The sequence below is a fragment of the Cryptotermes secundus genome, unplaced genomic scaffold (assembly GCF_002891405.2).
Source record: "Cryptotermes secundus unplaced genomic scaffold, Csec_1.0 scaffold262, whole genome shotgun sequence".
NCBI lineage: Eukaryota > Metazoa > Arthropoda > Insecta > Blattodea > Kalotermitidae > Cryptotermes > Cryptotermes secundus.
In genome coordinates this window covers 198213-221061 of record NW_019739214.1, presented here as the reverse complement: position 1 = coordinate 221061, position 22849 = coordinate 198213, and the positions used below count along the sequence as shown (strand labels likewise).

Here is a 22849-nt window from a genome sequence, read left to right as displayed (position 1 = left end):
GCCTTCATGGCCTGTTACAGGGATAGCTTTACCTTCATCTTAATCCTTCATTAAGCCATTGTTGTTTCATGAATATTGTATCTTCATGAAATTGTAAATGAGATATCTTCTTTTCCTGTTAGAACCCAACTGACCTAGTCAATTGATAAAGCAGGTAACAACACTGAGCTACAAAGCACAAATATATTTTTAAAACTGAAACCTTAAAATATAATGAAACAGATATTTGTACTTGCAAACACTTTCTGACATCCATTCATATAAAATTCAACACAATATATTGTGCTAAAAGAGAGGTAAATTATTCTGCTGGTACTCAGCGTTGCACTGACCTGCTTCATAGGGTATTTTCCAGTACAGAGTTCACACTCTTGTTGCAGGAATGATAGAGCTGCATTTAGGGTGCTACATTCTTGAGCTGCATTCAGTGCCTCATCTTGTTCAAACTTTAGATCCATCAGTTTCACAGCTAGCTCAGCCTGTTCATATGTTTTCACCAATCCCTCAGCAAGAAATCTCCGTACCTGACGCTGCAGAGTGGAGGAAACAGGGAAGGGAATTGGTGGAAACAGAAACATGTAAGTAATTTGTATATTCATGAATTACCATTCTTCTTCATTGTATGAAGAAATATTTAAGGACATTAGGCAGAAACAAATAAAGCAGTGTAGTTTTACTTTGGTAAAAATTACCAAATTACTTGACACAAGATTTTACTTGCATGTCAATACCTGAATCCACTTTTAAAGTGGAGGGCTGTAAGACACTGATAATCTCCCAAGCTGAGAAAAGTCATAAAAGTATTAGGCAAACTACTATGTACAGAGAAACCACCTTTAAATATTGCATATTTAGACTAAATATAAACAGAATTGTACAGAAACAAAGATTCCTGCTACTTGGTGACTTTTTGCTTAAGTTTGTTGAATTCTAATTTGAAGTCATCAAATTTCATGGTATAAAATGAAATTCTTGAGAAAAAATATCAGGTACTTCAGCAGACATAATTACAACATGATAAATTAAATACATTACATAAGTAATTTTGTAATGTATTTCATGTTCTTTGGTACAAAACAAGTGAAAAATTCAGCAGTTTTACTCATAACCTTTTGACACGCGAGTACTGCTCTGACATTTATCCATAAAGTTTTGAAATGTAATGGTCATTTCCATGTTTTTGTTATTGTCCTTATGAATAAATTTCAGATTTGGATTTATGTTCAGCTCACCTCAAACTGGAATTGATCTGTAACTGTGCTAGATACGTCTGCTATGGGGCTTGTGACTTCATCCGGCTTTTTGAAGCTTTCATTATTGACAGAATGAAATGCTGTGGGCTGCAGATATTCATTGGCTGTGATACTGTTTTCTTTGATAGAGGCATATAAATGATTATCACTATTTGTTGAATGGAGGACTTCTAACTGAGAAGAACTTGACTGAGTTTGAGCTGTAGTACCATTTTGTATTATAGCTTCATTGTTATTTGAAGTTGTATGTGTACTGACACTTGGTGGATTTCTGTTGACCTTTGCTGATTTACGTTTAGGAGGAACTGGGGCTTTCGCATCCATGGAAGTAAATGCGCATGAAACAGTATGGAAAGATTCTGCATTGGTAGAAGGAGTTATATCATTTGTCATGGATCTTGATGAATGTGATGGATCTTCTGTCCCCATTCTTTGGGGACTTGGAGTTGATACGTCAGCGCTTTTTACTGACATCAAGGTGAAAGAATTTTCTATTTCTGCTTGTTTAGATGGGAGAGAAGCTACTATATTATCTGTTAAAATTTCATGTGCTGCTTTTAAAACCAGCATATTTTCAGTCTTCTTATCATGGAGGCTCAGAATGTTTTCATGATCTTTTGAGAATTTTGGTGATTCACTAACTGCATTCATATTTTCCAGTATCAGTTTTATTTCTTCATTTTCTTCTTCATCCTCTTCCTCATAATCTTCTTCCTCCATTTCATCATTTGTTACATATTCTTCATAATCGTCATCTTCATCTGCACAGTGCTCTTGAAATGAGGGTGCACTTTGTACTATATTCTGTAGACTTTCTTTCTGTATGTGTTCGTGTTGTAATGGTTCTACAATTGGATTGTGATATTGGTCATCTTTGTCACTGACTCTTTCTACAGAGGTTTGTATAGGTAACGATTCTGTTTTCATCGGATTGGCAGTGATGTCTGAACTTTCATTAACTGGAATACTATCATTATCTACGATTCTGGCAGATTCCAGTTTTAGACTCCATTGTTTCACTGTGGAATCAGGTTCATTGTGTTTGCTTTCTACTGTGATATTATGTTCAGGAAAAGGCTTAGAAATTTCTTGATGTGCATGTGATTCATGGAGTACTTTATCTATTTCTGTGGTGTCTTCTTGAAAACTTGTTGATTCAGCTGCCATCTTTTTATCTGGAGGTATTTCAAATAAATAATCCTTTTCATAAACTGATTGTGAATTTGTGATGCTACCTATTTCTCCTGAAGCCTCAGATGGTTCTTGTTGTGGAGTTGAACTTGCTTGGTGTGCTTTATTCTGATTGAATGCAGCCATTATTGAGTCTTTGAATGCTTTTGCATGAGGAATGCCTGAATAATTGCCTGTCAGCACATTCAACAGCATCTGGAATGCTTGGTCTTTAGATATCACTCCTTCATCTACTGAAGAAAATTCAGCAGGAATTTGCTGGTCCTCATCTTTGACTGGATCTTTGTCACATACCTGAGTTTCACATTGCCCCAAATTGACTGTCCCTATATGAACATTACTTCCCTTTAAACTTGCAGAGCTACTGATCTCTACTGCAGTCGCCAAACTTGAAGGCTCATCTGGAAGGACTGATTCAGATTTATCACTCACCGCTTTTTTGTTGTCAATAATTGCTTCATCAGATTCCGTATCAGAATGTGCATCTACAAAGTCTGTTACTGATATATTGTCATCTGTGTGGGAGAGAAATTACAACAAATGAGTTACTCGTATCAAATGTTGAGGCGGTTGTTGTTGTTGTTGTTGTTGCAGGTAGTCTCCTATTTACATAATTTTGTTTTGCATTGTTAACCAGCAGGGATGTGAATTTAGTTTTTCGTTGTATTTTGAACAATTGCACATTAATATTGTTTTGATGTAAATCAGTGTTTATAGAAACTCATTCTTGGTATAATTTGGAGACTACCTGTATCATTATAACTTGATAATTACCTTCATCTTCAGGGTGTTTATTGGCTACAGCATTTGGTATTTCATTAGTGTTCACCCCAGTATTCTCTGCATTAATATTCCCACTTTCATTTTCTGTTCCGTTTGGAGGCCCCCAGATCCTCATGAGGAATGGTTTAAGCTGAGTTTTACTGAGCTCGAGATAAGCAGCTTCTGTGTTACCATGATTTGCTGTTAGTACAGTTACAATGTCCTCTCTTGTAAAATTTCCACGTGACAACAAATCTGCATACTGTAAAAAAGCACAATATAGGTAATATATAATTTCAGACAAGGAGTCAAATATTTGGCTACTCACACTTAGCTTATTGTGAATAGTAAAAATAATTACGAGTATAATGAATAGGTTAGCTGTAAGTGGGGCACTGGTCTTGTATTTAGTACCTAGTTCAAATCTCGGCTGGTACCAGCTATTAGTATTTTTTTTTATTACCTATCCTATCCCTACAGAAATTTGCTGGAAAAGTGCATTTATCAAATAGTGGCCATGATGTTGTTCTTGATTTTTATATCACCTTTGTAGCAGTACTGACATTGCTGTCTTTTCATGATATAACTAATGTTCCTTCCACTTATCCTAAATGGAGCACCACTCCATAACCTTTCATTCAAACATGCATTTTCTACACACAGACACACACACACACACACACGCACACGCACACGCACCCCCGCGCGCGCACACACACACACAAACACACACACACCTGTGCGCGCGTGCACACACACACACACACACATTATAAAGGAATGTCTTGGCCACATCAGTACTATACAAATACTATTTCCTACATCATTCTGCCACCTCTTTTGATTTTCTGTTAGTAATGTATATATGTAGTGCATATTGTGAAAATAAAAATGATTGTTATTGACATATTGATTTCAAAAAAAAGGGGACAGTATAAAAATTGATGGCAAAATTGGTCGTGCTTGAAGGAATAATGTACTATTTAACCAGTAGAATGAATGTGAAATGTGCAAAATGAGCATTGATAAATTTTTTATGTTGATGTGATTGATTAGATATTCCTTTAACTAACCTTCACATATAAAATTAAATTTATGTAAGCATGTTCTCACACAGGGGTGTATGTGTTTTCACTTGTATCCCAAGACCAACTGATTCTATACATAAAAATTTTTGCAAAATTACTAAATTTCACTGGAATGAAATTGTATATGTGCATGGTTTCAGGTCTGAAAGAAAATGAACTTTGTTTTTAAACAGGTAGACATGTTACTTTACATGTTATACCTTCATGATCTACAAATTTGCATATCATTTACATCTGCACAAGTGACATGGCATTAATCTAGAGGCTTCAGAATGCAGATGTGAATGGAATTGACATAAGCAAAGAGTGGCTCTTTTACGAGAGTTCAAGTCCTCATCGTCGTGACTAAAGATTACGATATGATGCCATGTGGTTTGGTAGGTAGATTCAAATGTTTTGGAGGAATCTGCCTCCTCCAACTTCTCCACTGAAGACAGAGGCAACAGGTTCCTTCAAAACGTTGATACCTATCTACCAAAATACATGGCATTACATCCATGGTACTGGCAGGAAATTTTCCTTGGGGGTGTGGGGGGCAGAAAATTTGCCCACAGATTTATGGTCAGGCAATTTAAGATATTTTTATGGTTTCCCCAGAGATGTAGAGCTCTGTATTGAAATATAGATAGACCTGCAGACTGTATTTATTGTTGAGGTCTGAGCTGTAAGTTTGGAAGCAGCTGGAACACGTAAGTGGCTAGTTATGTACAGCCTATTCTTACTTGGCTTAAATGTTTGTCATTCACACCAGTTGTTGCCTTTTATAGTTCTCACATTTTAGTTCAAACATTAAGCATTCAGATTGGAATTTACAAAGAATATATACTTATTTTTATTATTGCTAGTGGGGTGGGACTAAGTCCCTTGTACTGCGGCCACTTCTGGCCTATTATACCAGCCCCAGATGATGATAGGTGAGGGAGATTGTGGAGCAATTGGTGGAATGAAGGTTGGCAGGGGAAACCGAAGTACTCTGAGAAAACATGCCCCAGTGCCACTTTGTCCACCACAAATCCCATTTGACCAGACCCGGGATCGAATCCGGGCTGTCGCGGTGGGAAGCCAGCGACTAACCGCTTGAGAAGAATATACTATACTTACTTCATTATGGATATTTGTTGTTGAATTTCAAATGAAACTCTTTTTACTTCTGATGATTGAAGTAGTGCTTTGAAACCTGAGAATTCCCATATGCCAGGCATTTATCATGGAGTGTTAATACTTTATATGTGCATGACACTTATAATTGTTTCATACCAATGTCAACAAAAGTTTTTAGGTACCGCAAGATATTTCTTGTACTGAAGTCACTTTTCTTGAATGTTAATATTCTGTAGTGCTTTACTGATGATCATTACAGTGACAGGTTAGGTATTTTATGGTAATATACAGTTATACAACAATGGCAACAATTATTATTAAGTGCTGGCAAACTGAATTATGTTGTCTGTAGACTATGTGCTGTGTTTGAAACTGGTAGAACAATTCTTTCAGTATATTAGTTCTTGAGTACTTAAAGTGTGTGTTTGCTATGCAATAAAAGTGTTAGCCTGTCCCTCAGAGTTCATATTGATGTCGGAAAGTAAGAAATCGTGCAAGTAATATTGAAATTACTTGTGTTAAGCATACATTCGCTAATTGAACTAAGTGTAAAATTGTATTGAAGGGTGAATTTTAGTTTCAGAATGGGTATATGACTCTTTGTAGTTGTTAACATGGAAACTCCAAGTGTTTCCAGGCAGGGGAAAAATGTTACTTACAATGAGGTCCAAATCAGCAAGAAGACACATATAGCCATCAATGCTGATGCATTTCTAAACACACTCAGACAACAAAAAGACACTTATTGCAGTCATTTCAGGTATTATATTTTGTGGAATATGTGATCAGCCTCTGGACAGAAGAACAGATGACACTGCAGTCTTCAGTGGCCTTAGCTGATTCTGAATAAAGTCTGGTGACAATTTGTTAAAGAAACACTTGCAGAGGGTCCCCAAGGATCTCTCATACCACTCATCAAGTCCAGAACGAAATACTTTGAAATGTGCTGCCTAGTTCTAAAGGCATTTTGATGTCAGAAGTTGAAGGTAGCAGTTCTGGCTGACAGAGCAACAGCTGTTCAAGCTTCTAAGCAGCTATCAGTTGGAATAAGACATGAGGCAAAATGAGCTGACAAACAGGTGTGCTGGAGATGTATTCTTTGGATTTGTACCTATTAATGATCATTCAATGGAGGCTATTTCATTTGTTGTTGTCCATGCTATGTCAGGTTACAATTTTGACGTGAACAGACTGAAGACTAGTGTATCGAGGCTTAAGATGGCTGTTCAGCAATGGAAGAATGGATTGGAGGAGTTCAGCACCATATAAAGAACAAATATCCAAATGCTTTGTTTTTCTGTTTGGGTGGTCATTGAACGAGTCTTGTTACTAATGACGTAAATGGTTTGGCTGAAAGGCGGAATGGTATTGATTCTGTGAAAGATGTATTTTTTTTATGGAGAGAATTCTTTAGAGGACTATGATCCTAAACATGCCAATTCACTGTGCAACACACTTGTCAAAAAAATACAAGAGCATCAGAGTCTTTTCTGAGAATTTTATGATTATCATGAATGATTTGGAAAGGCTGTCTGAAAATTTTAATAACTTGACCAGAAGTCAGTTATTTCAGTTGCTTCATGCAACACATTAACCAGTTTTCATAAGTCGTGTTTGTGCCATTTCAGGATATTTTTTGTAGTTCAGTCCTGTTAACAGTAATCTGCAGCAGTAAGGCTTATAATTGCATTTCACATTAAAGCATATTGAATGTTTGACTTGAAATAAAAGTTCTGAGTTTGTTGGGAAAATGCTGTACAAGAATTCAGTACATTCTCTGAGTTGGCAGAATCAGGTGTTGATAAACTGCATGTGAAATTAACTTTTCTGTTCTCAGCAGAATGGTTAAAACATCAAACTAGCATTCCTACTGATACACAAGAAGAGTATTTACAAAGAATATCATGATTCACCATCAGTAGCATATTAAAGCCATTTTTCAGAAAGTAATTTTGATGCTTTCTTACTTACATTTGAAAACCTTTGAAACTTGTCAGTAGCTGGGTACATGGAAATTGCAAAAAGGATACAAAATGTATGGAAACTTACTTGACAATTTGCTAGCTGAAGCACGATATTGGTATGAATTTTGGAGAGTTTCAGATAAAGGCATTGATGCCGGTTAACTGCTTAAACATGTGAACACATTTTAACCTTCAGTACATAGCACACCTCGCATATGCCTGTCACTCCATGTGACAGATTGCACTATTGAAGGATCCTTCAGCACCACTTGACATGTTAGGACGTGGTTGATGTCTATCATGGATGATGAATATTTGTTTCTGTTATGTATGATGTGTATTCATAAGGAATGAGTCAACAATGGAGGCTGATTTTGTTGAGGGAGCTGTTGAGCACTGTTGTATTCTAGCTAGGAGAGTAAATTTATCTTTAAAACTTGTTTTAATTTTTGGTACTCATAATATTTGTATATTTTTGTACTTTGGCTATTTTAACCTGGAATTTCATTAGGATACATTAGGTTTTTATGTATGGGATGAAGATGAATCATTTTATTCATAATTGCAGAAGTCATTGATTGGCTAGTAATACCTTTTTTTGACGTTGCTCAACACACTCAGTGACTGCTGCCCACACATTTCCCCTGTGCAAACGTAAGGCGTCACGTGCTTCAGGAACTGATATGGTGCCAATGTTGTTTTCTTTGCGTTCATGGCCATAGTTAGTTGCCAGTGTGACCACTGTGTCTATCATGTTGCGCCAGTTCTCCTTCAGCCAGTCGATTGGATTCTTATCACCACAATGGTTCATTGCCACCTGCAAGTCTTCAGGTGTGAAGCTGTGCTGTTCAGCTTCCTAGGTGAAAAGCACAACACAATGTTACACATGACACCATTGAGAACAGCAAATAGGAGCTGCATTTTTAGATTTCTGTGGGTAACTGAATGGTATCAGAAATTTAACTGATATCTGTCTGTTACACAAGATATTTCTATGATATCAGAGAACAATAACATATAATTGTTACTAGCACTCATCTTAGATGTGTATTTTGCCATTTATGCTACTGCATAATATATTTATGTGTAAATTAACTAACTTCATGGAGCACAGTTCTTGTTAATATGTTGATAGTTTTTCAGTTTGTCAAGAAAATATCCACATTTTATGGATTCCAAATTTCATTGCTATTTTCACAAGAGTTCGTTGGCTCTTGCCCTGGCCCAAATAAGTTCAGTCCACTTCATTATATTCTGTTTCTCTAAGATCCATTTTATGATGCATGGTAAAAGATGATGTAATACTTTGATTATATGGATGAGGGAAATTATGAAATACATTACCAAAGTATTTAGATCTATGACAAAACAATGCTAGTAATAATGACGCTGCTCTAAAGCAATATTTTCTTACATACATGGTAGTTAGCTCTCTGTATGAGAGATCACTGAATTGATTATCTTATTATATTACTTACCCTGAGCAACCTGACTAGTTCAAGACCCTGAGTTTTCATTGCTTCTGTACGTTGCCTTTGTACTAAATCTTCCAAGGCAAAAAAGTCTTGTCGATTCATCCCAAGTTGACTTTCTGGGGGTTGGGACCCAGCACGACTGCCAATGCTGTGGCGACGTCCTGCACGTTCAGGCTATGGACAAGATAAAGTGATTCAAAGGAAATGTAGCAGTTTCCCCTTATATGTATAAACTAATTAGACTAACAGTAATGACACTGAAAACCACACCTTTTCTTCCCTTAGTAATTTTGAAATTAGACCTTTAAATATTACTTCCTTGTGGATAAAATATGGAATATGTCCATCGTTTAGTAATGATGTTTATGTGGCTTAATAGATAATGGAAATAATATGTACATTGATCGTACAATGGAAATGAATCTTCCATAAATATGTGTGTGTAATCTTGCCACACCCTTAAATAATTATTATATCCAGGAGACTCTGCAGGAAAAGAAGTTCTCCTGTTTTCCCATTGGTCATTATGGTGAATATCAACGTGACTCCTGGTTGAGTCTGAGATTCTTTTGTGGTCCATGGATGAATGGTGTTTTCCCTCTTGAAAATCATCTCTCCTAAGATCATTGGAAGGTCCACCAAAATATGAACCAAGGTTGTTGTGCTCTCGAAACGTAAGCATGTCATCATCAGGAAATCTGCCTCCAAACCGAACAGGACTTGTGTCCCTTGAAGGTGATAATGGCAGACTCTGCAACATAATCATTATTGCTCTTGAAGCTGTGTAATAAAGAAGATAAATCTGCAGTATACTTGTATACCATCATATTCAGGTTTTGAAAACTGTTTGTCATATACTTATAATAAAATGTGCTTACTTCACATAGATTCCTGTATGCTGTTTCTTCACTTATTTGACAACACTTTGCCAAATAAATGACTTAGAGAATATGTTGTACTAATGTTTGACAGTTGAACTCTTCCTGTACTAATGATGTGATAAAAGGTTTTATTAGTTTAGTATTTATAATAATATGGAACTAAAACTTGTAACAGGGCTATTCATTCTACGTGTATTTGATAGGTGAAACAGTACAAGTGATTATAAATCTGTAACAAAGAATGTTATGCTTGATAGTCACCTTAAATTGATATAATTAGAAAGTTATTTTTAAGATGCCTTTTTACTTTTAATTATAATTTTAAAAATAAACATATTGAGGATCTTTACAGATTTTTTGGTTTCAATCTGTAATTGTGTTAATTGGGTTTACTGTGTTATCTATATTTCATTCTTCATCACTTGATATAGTTCTCATGTTGAAAAATATCCATTTTAATACAATCTTACATAATAGAATACATGAATCATAATTTTCAGCACATCTTTTCATATCATGCAGTAATATATTTGTTTTTGCTGTCTATTCCCTTCTTTGCTTGACAATCTTTTCGATTATCTTGTAAATTTTACCAACAATCCCTCTAAATGTGGAAAATTGAAATATGTTTAAATTTGTTCTCTGAATAAATGAAATAAGCCTTAAAATCAAAATCTTAACATAAAGTATGTGGTTGCACATATAATTCAAAAGTTTTTTGTCTACAATAAGATCTTTTTTTTTTTTTGCAGTGGTTGGTTAATCATTTAAATATTCAGTGAGGTTCATTGCTGTCACACTTAGTTTCATTGAGTTGAGCCATCAGTAGTCTCATTATTGTAATAGTTCAGATCATTCTGAATATGTTTCAACACAAATCATCAGACCATACTTCGGCATTCAAACTAAAAGTGATATAATATTCAAAAGAAAATAATTTACCTGAAGAAGAAAAGCTTTTTTATTATTTTTATGTCATGTATAATTCATTGGCCCTTTACTTCAACCTAAAACCTTAAAATAGTAATAAGTTTGAAAGATATAAGACATTTTCTTGTGAGGGCATAATCCAAGATCACAATGAAGTACGCCTTGCACTTTAATTTTAAAGTATAAAGTATATGTTAAAAGAAGTGTGAAATATGTATGAGCAAATATAAGAGCCATGCTGGATAATAAATGCACTAACCTGGATTTGTAGATGGAGAATAGTTTTAATTTTTAACAGCAACTTGTCTGTATTGTGAGGAAGGCATGATCCCTTGATAGACTTGAGCAGAAGAAATTTAGCAGCCTGTATAGTAAGCAGTATGTGTTAGTGAGGCATACCTGAGCATCACTCATGAGTGACTGTCGGCTTTGTGAGCGGAAGAGGTAGTGAGGAGTACTTCCCCAGGTGTCATCAGCTGTTTGTGTGCTCATATGCAACGACATGGCGCGTTTCAGCCTTTGTGCTGGCTTATGCATTTCCTCCTGCTCATGCCTGTGGCCTGGTAATGTGGCAGCATCACTTTGCCCTGACATGCTCATCGCTTTCAGAGGTGCTTCATATGTCTGTTAATAAGAAACCAGGTGCCTGTACCTGTAGCTCTCTTATACATCAGTAAGCTTCTGATTAGTGATCCAAGTGAATTAGTCATTCAAAAGTAAAGGTTTTGAGAGTTGTAAAGGGTGTTAATTATATCCTCATTATTTCCTTCCTAGTTATAGATTATAGTATAACTTTTACTGAACACTACTGCATGTCTACACCTGGAAACTGCTCTTAGTTTAAAATTTGTGGGTTTCACTTCTTTGAACCAAATACCAATATTATTTTTTTTTTATTAATTATTAATATAGACAGATTTCTGGTGTGGTTGTGATGATCAGAGAATTGTCAAAACAAATCATGGCCTACTTTATTAATAAAATATATTTTTGATGAAGTCTTCTTGGGCAGTCAGCCATGTGGACATGTGGTTACGATTCACTGTTTCAAAGACTATCTGTGTCCATTATCAAGGGCCCTGTGGCATGGAAGAACTAGGGAGGTTTCCTAGACATTTCAGCAACATCATCCAGACTTGAGGTTCATGATAGAAACGGAAGAAGATAGCTTGCCACCATTCTTTGTTGTTCTGGTAAAGAGGGAGCCCAATGATTCTGTGGTTCATTTGATCTGTGGAGAAGCCAACACATACTCTTTTACATGTCCTTTCTAAGCATTGCCCTTTGCAACAGTGTGCTGTTCTCCCAGCACTCTTTAGATGGGCCAAGAAAATGTGTCATCTGGAAAGTCTGGATGAGGAAATTTTGTATCTCAAGAAGATTTTAAGGTAGAATGGTTGTGTACAGTGGTAGACCAGAATCACTTTTACATTACTGGAAACTGGCTCAGGTGACTACTATGCTTTATATGCAGATCATTTCAGCAGGATAAGTAGGCTTCTGGCAAGGTCCAGCATTACTGTCCACAGTCCAACTAAAGACAATGCTCGCTCACTGAGACCAGATGATTGCCCAGTAAGACTTCATTGCTTTTAGTTCTTGTGAAAACTTCAAACCATACATGATGTTTTTTTGTCACAGAATGTGGAAGTGGGGTTTGGATTTACAGTTTCAATTTACAGCAATTTATAAGGAGGACCTTTGATGAAGGACAGTGAATTAATTTGTCTGCAGTAAATGGACTAGTTGCATAAGCATAAATATAGCTTGCCGGAACATGTGCTGTGGCAGATTGTGTTACCTTTTCCCATTAAGTTTTCTGTTTAATAAGTTTCTTTGGAATACATTTTGAGCCAAATTTATTTTAAATTGAAGTTTTCAGTATGTAGTATTTGGGTGCATAGACAGTACTTCTGTATGATATGAAACATAAGAATGTCATGTTGTCATCAGCACATTTAACATACGGGCTTCTCTAAGATGCTACCTTAGTAATAACATGTTAATGGCAAACTAAAAAAAATATATATCTATATCTTACCTGTAGCTAATTGAGTTTCATGTTAATTTTTGCAGACTGTTTCTGGAACCTAATTGACTTTTTTGTGTGCGAATGTGTATATGTCATGTGCTTATGCACGTATAGTGCACCGTTGGAAGAAGAAGACATTGGACAGAATCAGTCAGAACAGTCATTTTACTTGTAATGTTAGATACATATATAATGGAGATCTCCTTACCATTCTTGGCCTTATTTACAATATTAAAAAACAAAATTTGTAAAATTGAATGAGGTGGACATTTTGTATTATATATACTGTTGCAAAGTTAAATATTTAGTAGTAACATTATCAAATCAGTAATGTATTCACAAATAAATTAGGAGCAGATTGCGTCTGAGGAATGCTAATCATCAAACAGTTAAAGATCCTTAATCTTCTCATCTTATATAAAATGTAAAGATAAATAAAGTATACAGAACTCTAATTTTACCTGTTATTTTGTAAGAGTGTCTGTCTGTCATGTTAAGGAAAGAGTGTAGATTAAGAGCTTCCGAGAACATGGTGATGTGGAGCATGTTTGAACCTAAGAGGGAGTAAGTAACTGATGGCTGGAGAAAGCTGCATAATGAAACTATTTTTTATCATTTTTCATATGCCATCAATTACAACACACTTAGGTTTGCTGTTTACCATTGATGGTATGTGATAAATGATGATAAATATCGTTATGGATTACAATGTTACACAACTCAGCTTTAAAATCTGTCTAATGTGCTTTATAATTTATACTCTTGACCAAATATTATTAGAATGATAGGCTATGGGATGGCTGGGCTATGTAGCACATTGGAGACAAATGGGAAATGCATACAGAATTTTAGTCAGGAAGCTGAAATGAAGAGAAGACCTAGGCATAGGAAGGAGGTAATATTAAAATGGATCTTAAATAAATATAGCAGAAGGGTGTTTGACTGCATTAATCTGGCTCAGGATAGGGACCAATGGCAGACTCTTATGAGCACAATAAAGAAATGTCAGGTTCATATAGGAAGGGAATTTCTTCACTAGCTGAGCTACTGTTAGTTTCTCAAGAAGGATTTTGGTCCATGGAGTTAGTTGGGATGAGCCATTTATAAACAGTGGTAAAACAATGCGAACTTTGCATCTCTTACTCAACAGAATTGAAATCAGTGGCACACATGCTTCATTATGGTGATTGCAGTGGTGTTTAGAGTATGTTTCATAATCAGAATTCAAGATTACTAGAATTCAGAATTATATGAAGTCTGTAGAATTCAATAAAATTTTCACTCCAGTCTTTCTTCAAACTAAATCTTCACACATTCATAAAAATTTGTTGCTTAGTAATGACAGAGCCCTACTCTTTCATGCTTATCTGAAACAATAAAAAGTCTTAACTTATTTCTCGCTTATAGTTACCAAACTGAAAACAAATTTATAATTCTTTTCCTTTCTCTTTTCCAACATTACACTGATCTGCCACGGTATTTTAAATTCTGTACTTGTCTCTCTCATGAAATTATGCAAAACATTCTATAATCTATAACAATAAGGACATTACTGGAAAATTAACTGTAACAAGTCATGCAATAAAGAAATCATGCACACTTCCAGAACACTAATTTCAAATGTATCAATGTTAATGACATCAAAAGGAAAGAAGAAATTTGAAAGAAAAAGAAACTTTTATAATGTATAAAAAGAAGTTCTTGTTAGAATGGACCTTAAGTTGTTTCAGAACCTTACCTGAGTTGAGATGCTTTGTGGTGGCGGTGATGTTCCAGTAGATGTCATCACTTTAAATTTATTGGAAGTTTCAGAATTTTTTTCGATACTAGATTCTGTTTTCTGTATTTCAGTGCTTGATTTTGTTGTCTGAGTGTCTGTGACAGACTGAGTGGCCGTTGGCATGACACTTGTCTGAACTGGCTTACTTTCTAATATCAGAATTTCTCTAGGAGGTGATGGTCCAACTCCTGTTGACACTGTAGTCTTCTCAGCTGGAGTGGCAGCTCGACTTCTCTGATGTTTGGGTATTTCCTTGACAGTTTTGTTTGTTGCAGAAAGCTCCTGATCATTAACTATGGGTAGTGGAGGTGGTGTTGCTACTGAGAATTGAGAATGAGAGTCGGAGGATGTTGTGGTGGTGAATATATCTGAAGGGGCAGATGGAACAGATTTAGTCTCAGACACAGAGTCACTTAATTCATTGTGGCGAGATTTTGTCTGCGCCATTTCAGATGTCTTCGCACCTTCCAGAATTTCCCCTATAAAATGGGTTAGATTGTTAGCTTGAATGTATGAGGTGGAGAAAAATTTTGTACACAATTTGCTATAATAATATGTATTGTGTTCCAATAAATATATATTATTTTAGCTACAAAATAAAATGTTTGTATAAAACTCTGACTAATCCACAGAGAACCTAATTTAAATGCTTAGATAAGAATAAGGAGCTAATAATCCAATACAATTTCTGTTTGTCATAAAGATATGTTAGCCCACAAAAACTGATTAATATTTCTTAGCTTTGAGTCTAAAAATGTACCAGATATCAAGTTTTCACACAATGTCTTAACATTTCTGTGGGAACTTTGTCCCAGGCCAAAATGATATTTTTCTGGAAGGCCTACCTTTCCTTTTACTGTTAGTTGAGTCTACATCTGAAGATCGCAATTGCACACCGTCATAGGAATCTTCTTCAGCATCTACAGTTTTGTCTGATTTACGCGTAATTCTCAGTTGTTTGTTGAACTGTGCTACAACATAGCCCTCATCATAGGGAATGTCGCTATAGTCATCACTTGTAGGCTGTGGCTCACGCTTGACCATAAATTCACTGTGACGCCATTGCCTGCTGGTGCCTGTGTCATTGTAATCAGCATCACTTCGGCTCTTGGTGCTCTTTACACTGCCACGTCTGAAACTTGAACCATTGATTGTGTTTTTTTGGCTTCTGGTTTGCGTATTGAGACTATTTGTAATTCTGCTGGTGTCCAAATTATTTCGTCTTAATCTACGTCGGTGTTGTTGTTGTTGTTGTTGTTGTTGGTGTGAGTCTGTTGATGGTTTCTGTGGTAGACCTGTTGGAGTCTTGCAGCAGATGGCACAAACCCTGGTGCCAGCACGATTGACATATGTACAGTGTTCACATTCCCACTGGTGTGTAGGAATTACTGGTTTTGGCGGAGGTAACTGTGTTTCCTCATCAGTCCCTTTTTCTAGATCATCATCAACCACTTGTTCATCATTCTGGACATTTGAGAAGTATTCATCTCCAGAACTTTCTGAAGGCTCATGGCTTTTATGCTGAGGCACTGTAGCTACATTTTTCTGTGTCTGATAATCGTTCAATCTTGAGGTCTGTGATTTCCGTGATTTTATGCTAGTTGCTGGTGATTCAGCTCTGTGGTATTGTTGATGGTTGTTTGGGGCTGGGGATGTCACCCTGTGCATCTGTGTAGACTTGACACTGTGTGCTGGGGACACAGCTCTCCTGCATTGCTGCTGTTGTGTGGACTTTGTACTGTGTGCAGGTGATGAATGTCTGCGGTTATTCTGACCCATGTTTCGAGGAAGCATGTTACTGTTAGGTGCATTAATGCTGGTTTGTGATGCACTCATGCCTAGTGGATATCCTCCTGGTGGTGATGTAGGATACATTCCTGGTGGTGGGCCATGCCAAGTACCCATGTTATTGACACCTGCACCCCACACAGGGACAAATCCACTGCCATCTCCACCAGTATAACCAGAAGCCGGTATGTTTAAACTTAAATTGCTTGGTGTCCTTCCAGGTGGGCCACCAAATTCCCATGGGTTATTAGAGATCCATACCATGCCATGATGACAACTTGGACAATTCAGATGTGCCATAGACTGGGCCTGAAAAATGTTTGCATCTTAATGGTTTGAGGACATGAACATAGTGAATAACAGTACATGTCAGTATAGACTTCTAATTTGTCATATTTTCTAATTTCATTATTGTTTCATAATATGTCACATATAGCCTGTGGTACATAATTCAATTTTGTCTTAGTAAATGAATTTAAGAAGAGACTCCCTCTTATATTTTGGGAACTTCTGTTAGTGCCAACATATAAACATTGAAAATCTATATTCACTATTATTTCTTTTCTACATTCAACATTAATCAGATCTCTCAGGTATGTGTTGTGGTTTACTAATTACTTATGAAGAAAATGGGAAAAATTTTTACCTGTTGCATTGTGTGGAAACTTTGTTGTGGCTGTGGTGGATAATTCGCGATTCCCTGCAGATCAGTTACAGAGCTACTCTGCGTAAGGCCCCTTCCAAAAAACCCATTACTTCGTTGAGCAGGAGTTGATGGTGGAGACTGGAATTCACTAGTGCGACGACGAGATAATGTCGCCAGGCCAGATATGTCATTTGAATTATATCGCATCCTGGAGCTTATGTCAATGCCAGATGAACCAGAAACACTGCCTGAGCGGTTTCGTAGGCCCCATTGTTCAGCTTCCCAGTCTGGGTAACCACTGTCCCTGCTTGGTGGCTGTAGACAAGGAAGGTTCTTTCAGGCTGTTTATTCAAACATTTCTTGACAAAAGTAGCAGACATTAAATGAACAAACTGCCCAAAAAGCAGTAATAGTATTAAAGACATTCAAATCCAATATGTTCTCTATGGGCTCAGGTTCAGGATAGGGACCTGTGGAGGGCTCTTATGAACACAGTAATGAAATTTTGGGTCCCATAAAATGCTGGGAAATTCTTGAGTATGAAGAAAGCAGTCTTCTGGGATGTGGCGCTGTGTAGATGTGGTGTTAACCGACGTTTCGGAGGAACGTATCGCCTCCATCTTCAGGGTAGAAGGAAAAAATAAGAAACTTTGCAAGCAAAGAAATTCTGACGCTGCCAACAGGATCTATACATGCACTAGCTTCTGTTTGCTCCGTGAACACATCCACCACACCAGGTGGGAGCTAGATGTATCCAGAGAATTATTTAAATTACACCTGCGCTTGACCAAGGACTTGTCCGTCGATGACTGGGACCTGATCGACCGCATCACAAGTGAGAAGGCTTTACACATCGCTGATGACGTAAGAGCCAGGCACTGCAGGAAGTTTCAACGATTTCATGAGGCCCAGCACCCACCCAGCCCCCTTGACAACAAGAAGACTTTGGTCAATCTGAGTGAAGTGCATTGGAAGAAGCGACTTTCTCAGCCCTGAGGAAGGGCCTCAACTTTGCTGTGGCTCCAGTGTCCGTCCTTATCAAGGATATCCTGTGCGGGGTGGAGAAGGCGATAGTGGCCTTGCCTGTAGAGACTGCAGAGGAGATCTGACAGGAGACAGTCAGGATTCTCAAAAACTCCCACAAACCCAAGGATAACCTGACTGGTGCCGAGAGGAGAGCCCTTCGGTCCTTAGAAGCCAATAAGGCGCTCACCGTCCTTCTGGCTGACAATGGTAATGTGGCTGTGGTACTGGATATGTCAGACTACAACTGAAAGATCACCACTCTCTTGGTGGACAAGGCCTACAAGAAGTTGAAGAAGGATCCTACGGATGCCATAGAGCACAAGACTGTTCTTCTCCTGAAAAAGTCCCTGATTGCTGAGGAGGTCTGCCAACAGCTATGACCTCAAGGTTCCAGGCCACCTAGACTCTACGGGTTGCCGAAGATCCACAAGCCTGATGTTCCACTAAGGCCATTGTGAGCACTATTGGCTCTCCTACCTATCACCTGGCCAAACATTTGACTGGCCTACTGAGCACATATACTGGCAACTGTCTACACCACGTAAGTAACTCTGTGGAATTTGTCCACACATTGGGCTCTCTCCATGTCAATCCCCATGACATAATGGTCAGTTTTTATGTAGTGTCACTCTTCACCAGGGTGCCTATAAAGGATACTACGGATCTGTTAGGACGATATTTCGAAGAAGATATCTTTGAGACTCTTCCATCATGTCCTGACCACCTCATACTTCAGCTTCAATGGCCAATTCTATGAAGAAACCGATGGTGTGGCTGCTCTCACTGTCTCTTCGCTTGAGGATTTTCTTATTTTTCCTTCTGCCCTGAAGATGGAGGCGATACCTTCCTCCTAAATATTGGCTAACTCCACATCCCAGAAGACTGCTTTCTTCATAGTCACTGCCGTGAAAACCTCAAATCTTCTAATTGTACCTCATTATTTGAACCGTAGATTCAAGTATGTGGAGTAATATTTGATCCATTCTTTTGATGGGATGAGTTACCAGTTGTGTATATTGCTATATATAATATATTGCATTTCTTGGATTTGACAGTACAACATTTACTAACTCTACTGAATTTCATGAATTTCTGTGTTCTCCTTTTACACATTGATACAAAGGAATTCATGCCAAATGGCCTTGTATTTCTTTGATTTTATTGCATACTAAAGTATGAAAATTTAAAAAAGTCATATAAAATACAAATACAATATATGAATGGGGCAGTGGTGCAAATGCTGTGTGCTAAGGATTCTAAGTGGTTATTATTTAGGATACTGCAATTTCTCCTCAAAGGTTATACAATGTATAATATTTCAGGTAACAGATGTGTGAATAAGTATTTATTTGAAGAAAGTTGTCTTCTGGGTTTTGGTGCCGTGTATTCTTCGTTTTGGCCGACGTTTCGGCCTACGAAGTAGGCAGGGGGGTGGTTAGGGAGAGCAGACCAATAGGAGCAGTGGAGAGCGATTAAGGCCATATATGGTGTTGTGTGCTAAGGGGGGGGGACGTCCAGTGAATCCAGGAAACTTGAGGTCAATAGCACTAGGAGGTTGCGGTCAGACAAGAAGAACCGGTTGGCTGGGGACAGGCTACTGACGTCAATGGCATGACGAAGAACTGGGGTGGCTTGTTGGATTTCTCTTGAAGGAAGAGATGAGAGGCTTCCATGACTTGTTGAGACTGAACCCTGTTTCCTTGTTCATGTTGTTCGGATGGAGCTCGATCTCAATGGCCTCCATGATTATGCGATCTAGGTAACGGCTCTTACTGGTGATTATGGCAGTTTTGTGAAACTGGATACGGTGGCCTACTTTGTATATATAGCAGCGCCTTTCACTTCCTAATCATTACAGCTACTGCTCTCTGCATTCACAAGCCATTCACCTGCTCTGAAGATGGAGGCGATACGTTCCTCCGAAACGTCGGCCAAAACGAAGAATACACAGCGCCAAAACCCAGAAGACGACTTTCTTCATAGCCATCGTCGTGAAAACCTCAAAACTTACAAAGTATTTATTTCTTTGAAATTTGTTTCATTTTCGCAAATATTGTGTATTGATTGAAATTCCTCCTTTGCAGTCCAGTCATATGAGCTGATAGTAACACCTATCTTGCATTGAAGAGGTCCATTGACTAAATCCCTGTGAAATGAATATTATTAGCCTAAAACAATTCATATTTTCCTTAGGCCTTCAAGATAAACTGAAGTGAATGCATTTTATGTCCTGTGGTTTATGTGAGGGCTGTGATGAACAATCTTAGCCTCACGTTACCACTGATATTCAATTTGAAGCAACCTAAAGACCCTTCCATTCCAAGTTAGGGTATTATACATTATGATTGTAGCATTTCTTTGTAACTTGTCAACAGTGCTGGATCCAGTACTTACTAGATGCTGGTCAGGCAAGTTTGTTAAACTGTTGTTGGCCATATTATTGCTTCTGGCTCTTTGTTGCTTTGTTTCATTTTCTCGTTCATTTTCACTCAGCTTATTGTTCATTTCCACAACAGTAAGTGGGATGTTGGGAGTGGTACCCCTCATTGCAGCCTGATGTTGACGATAGCGCTGTTGAAGTGTCCCTATACGGTCAGCCATTTGTGGTTTTGGTTGGTGTGTTTGCTCAGGTGGGGCTGAACTCAGTGTTGGAGGACTTGGAACCATGTGGTCAAAGTCATCTCTCATCGCTGCTGGGAAAAATCAGAAGTACTACAGGTCGGGTCATGTCTCTTTGTGTGCTGTTGCAATTATCTGCAGAAATATTTGCTATACATAGGATATCATGCTTATTATAGTTTTCCTTGCAAAGATGTGGCAGTTTTAAACTATGTGGAAGTAAAAGTACTTGATTGTGCAAGAAGTAGACTTAGTAATACAGATTTTAGAGGTTTCCATGGTGGTGATTGTGGTCTTCTGTGTTGTTAGAATGTGTAGTCTTGTTGGTGGAAATGACCGTTTTTGAAGAACATGGTGTCACCATCTTTAGTGTTGAAGTGTTAGTTATATAACCAAGCCTGCTTCTCAACCTACACACTTCAACCCTGAAGATGGAGGCAGCATGTTCTTCTGNACAACATTCCAGTGATGGAACATCCACCGTATTCTCCGGACCTAGCACCGTGCGACTTTTTTCTCTTCCCAAAAATCAAGTCTGCGCTGAAAGGGACCAGGTTCGAGTCCGTGGATGCAGTGAAAGCAAAAGCGACGCAACTCTTGAAGAGCATAACACAAGATGACCTGCAGCACTGCTTCCAACAGTGGAAAATTCGCATGGAGCGGTGTAGGGATCGGGGAGGGGACTACATTGAAGGGGATAACATTTCGACTGTCTGATTTTTTTTTAATAAAGGGTTAGAGCATGAATCCGGTTTCTTTATTGCCACACCTTGTATCATTATCCACCAACAGAACTACATGGTATCTCAACCTAAAAGACCACAATCTGGACCTACTGATGTTTTTGAAAGAATGTACAAGTAAACTTGCAATTAATAACCGTTAATGTATGTGTATTTATAAGTGCATTGCCCCCCCTACCCCACCCCACTCTTTGCAAGAACACTTTAGATTGGGCAGTTGTGTAAGAGTGTATAATTACAATCTACAGTTTTCTTTTGGAGAAGCTGGAATACACACCAAACAACAACATTAACTAGTTCATATAATTCACTGGTCTTGAGACTTGAAGTTTTGAAACTCTTATAATCAGACTTAAAATAATGCTGCATTCAAGAGTAAGAACATGGCAGCAGTTGTTAGTATATAGGTGTGTAGAAAACTAGATTCTTAAAGCCATGCGATGGTGAACCATTTATTTCCTTGCATAATTTTCCATTAAAAAGACACATTAAATGCTAAGGACTTGTATATTTTTGCATTTCTTGCAAGGAATCGACTTCTTTCAGGCTACCACAAACACTATTTAGGTTGAACCTAAGTATTTCATTCTTATTTATAAACTGTTCTACAATTTTGCAATGACAGATACTGAAATATTTTAATTATGTACAGAATATTTCATTATCTGTGAACTAACAGAACAGCAGTACATGTAAAACCTTGTAGGGGTTGAAAAGTCTTCTTACTCTGGAATTTGTTAGGTGGGGGCGGTAAAGGCCTGCCACCCATCATCCTTTTCAAGCTTCCCATCTTATCCTTGATTGAGAAATCCTTCTTGGGCAGAGTTGGACCCTAGTTTAAACAAGACAACACATCATTGTATATTTGAAATCATACAGAAATAGTAGGCCATAGTCTTCAGTTAACATCCTATATATTTCTTCCTTCATGTCTTCTGCCACCTTTGAATTTCTGTGTGATTTAACTGGAATTCTTGGATGTTGTTGAAACCTGTTGTTGAATCTGCTATTGCATCATTACTTGAATGCACTACTTGCCATCAGACACTTAGTTGAATTTATGTGGTGTCCTTGATAACTGTTCTCCATCACATCTCTATTTCCATAGAAGTAGTAAAGTACGTTATAAGACTTGCAGCTTTCACAGCAAGTGAATGCAGTCTTCTCAGATGATTGGTCAAAGCAAATGGATATGGCTGGCCATCTGAGAAGACTTTATTGCACTAAGGCATAAGATAATTGAAGATTATTCTCCAGATTAATTTGTCATAAGAATTATATTTAATTATTTACATTTTTGTTGTTGTGGAAGCTCAGTGTCTGTGTTACTATGGCTTTTGATAGTCCATGAGGTTCAACCACTGTGTGAATAATCGTAAAATATAATCTAGAGCTTACTGTACCAACTGATGAAAATGAGCTCCTGAGATCAAGTGAACTTTATTGAAATAATAATTAGAATGTTAAAATATCTAAAAGTAAAACTAAGGTAATATCTAGCGGCCTCCGTAGTCTAGAGGTAACGTTCCCACCTCATGACTCATAGTACGCGGGTTAAAATACCCGGCGG

General features: G+C 37.5%; 1 protein-coding gene across 6 annotated transcripts in view; it reads right to left on the bottom strand.

Moving 5' to 3' along the window:
• The window catches only part of LOC111871673, a 114258-nt gene that overhangs the window by 16999 nt on the left and 74410 nt on the right, over window positions 1-22849 (bottom strand). For 2 of the 6 annotated variants that reach the window (XM_023864928.2, XM_023864927.2), the window contains exons 6-17: window positions 22006-22111; window positions 20312-20610; window positions 16892-17206; window positions 15303-16554; window positions 14416-14936; window positions 11045-11269; window positions 9292-9585; window positions 8838-9008; window positions 7952-8215; window positions 3219-3468; window positions 1233-2959; window positions 333-530 (exon numbers count right to left, since the gene is read on the bottom strand). In XM_023864928.2, coding sequence (XP_023720696.1) covers window positions 333-530; window positions 1233-2959; window positions 3219-3468; window positions 7952-8215; window positions 8838-9008; window positions 9292-9585; window positions 11045-11269; window positions 14416-14936; window positions 15303-16554; window positions 16892-17206; window positions 20312-20610; window positions 22006-22111 — 5622 coding nt within the window. The remainder of the gene's footprint in view (window positions 1-332; window positions 531-1232; window positions 2960-3218; window positions 3469-7951; window positions 8216-8837; window positions 9009-9291; window positions 9586-11044; window positions 11270-14415; window positions 14937-15302; window positions 16555-16891; window positions 17207-20311; window positions 20611-22005; window positions 22112-22849) is intronic. The other 4 variants (XM_023864933.2, XM_023864931.2, XM_023864930.2 and 1 more) reach the window with 4 other exon arrangements.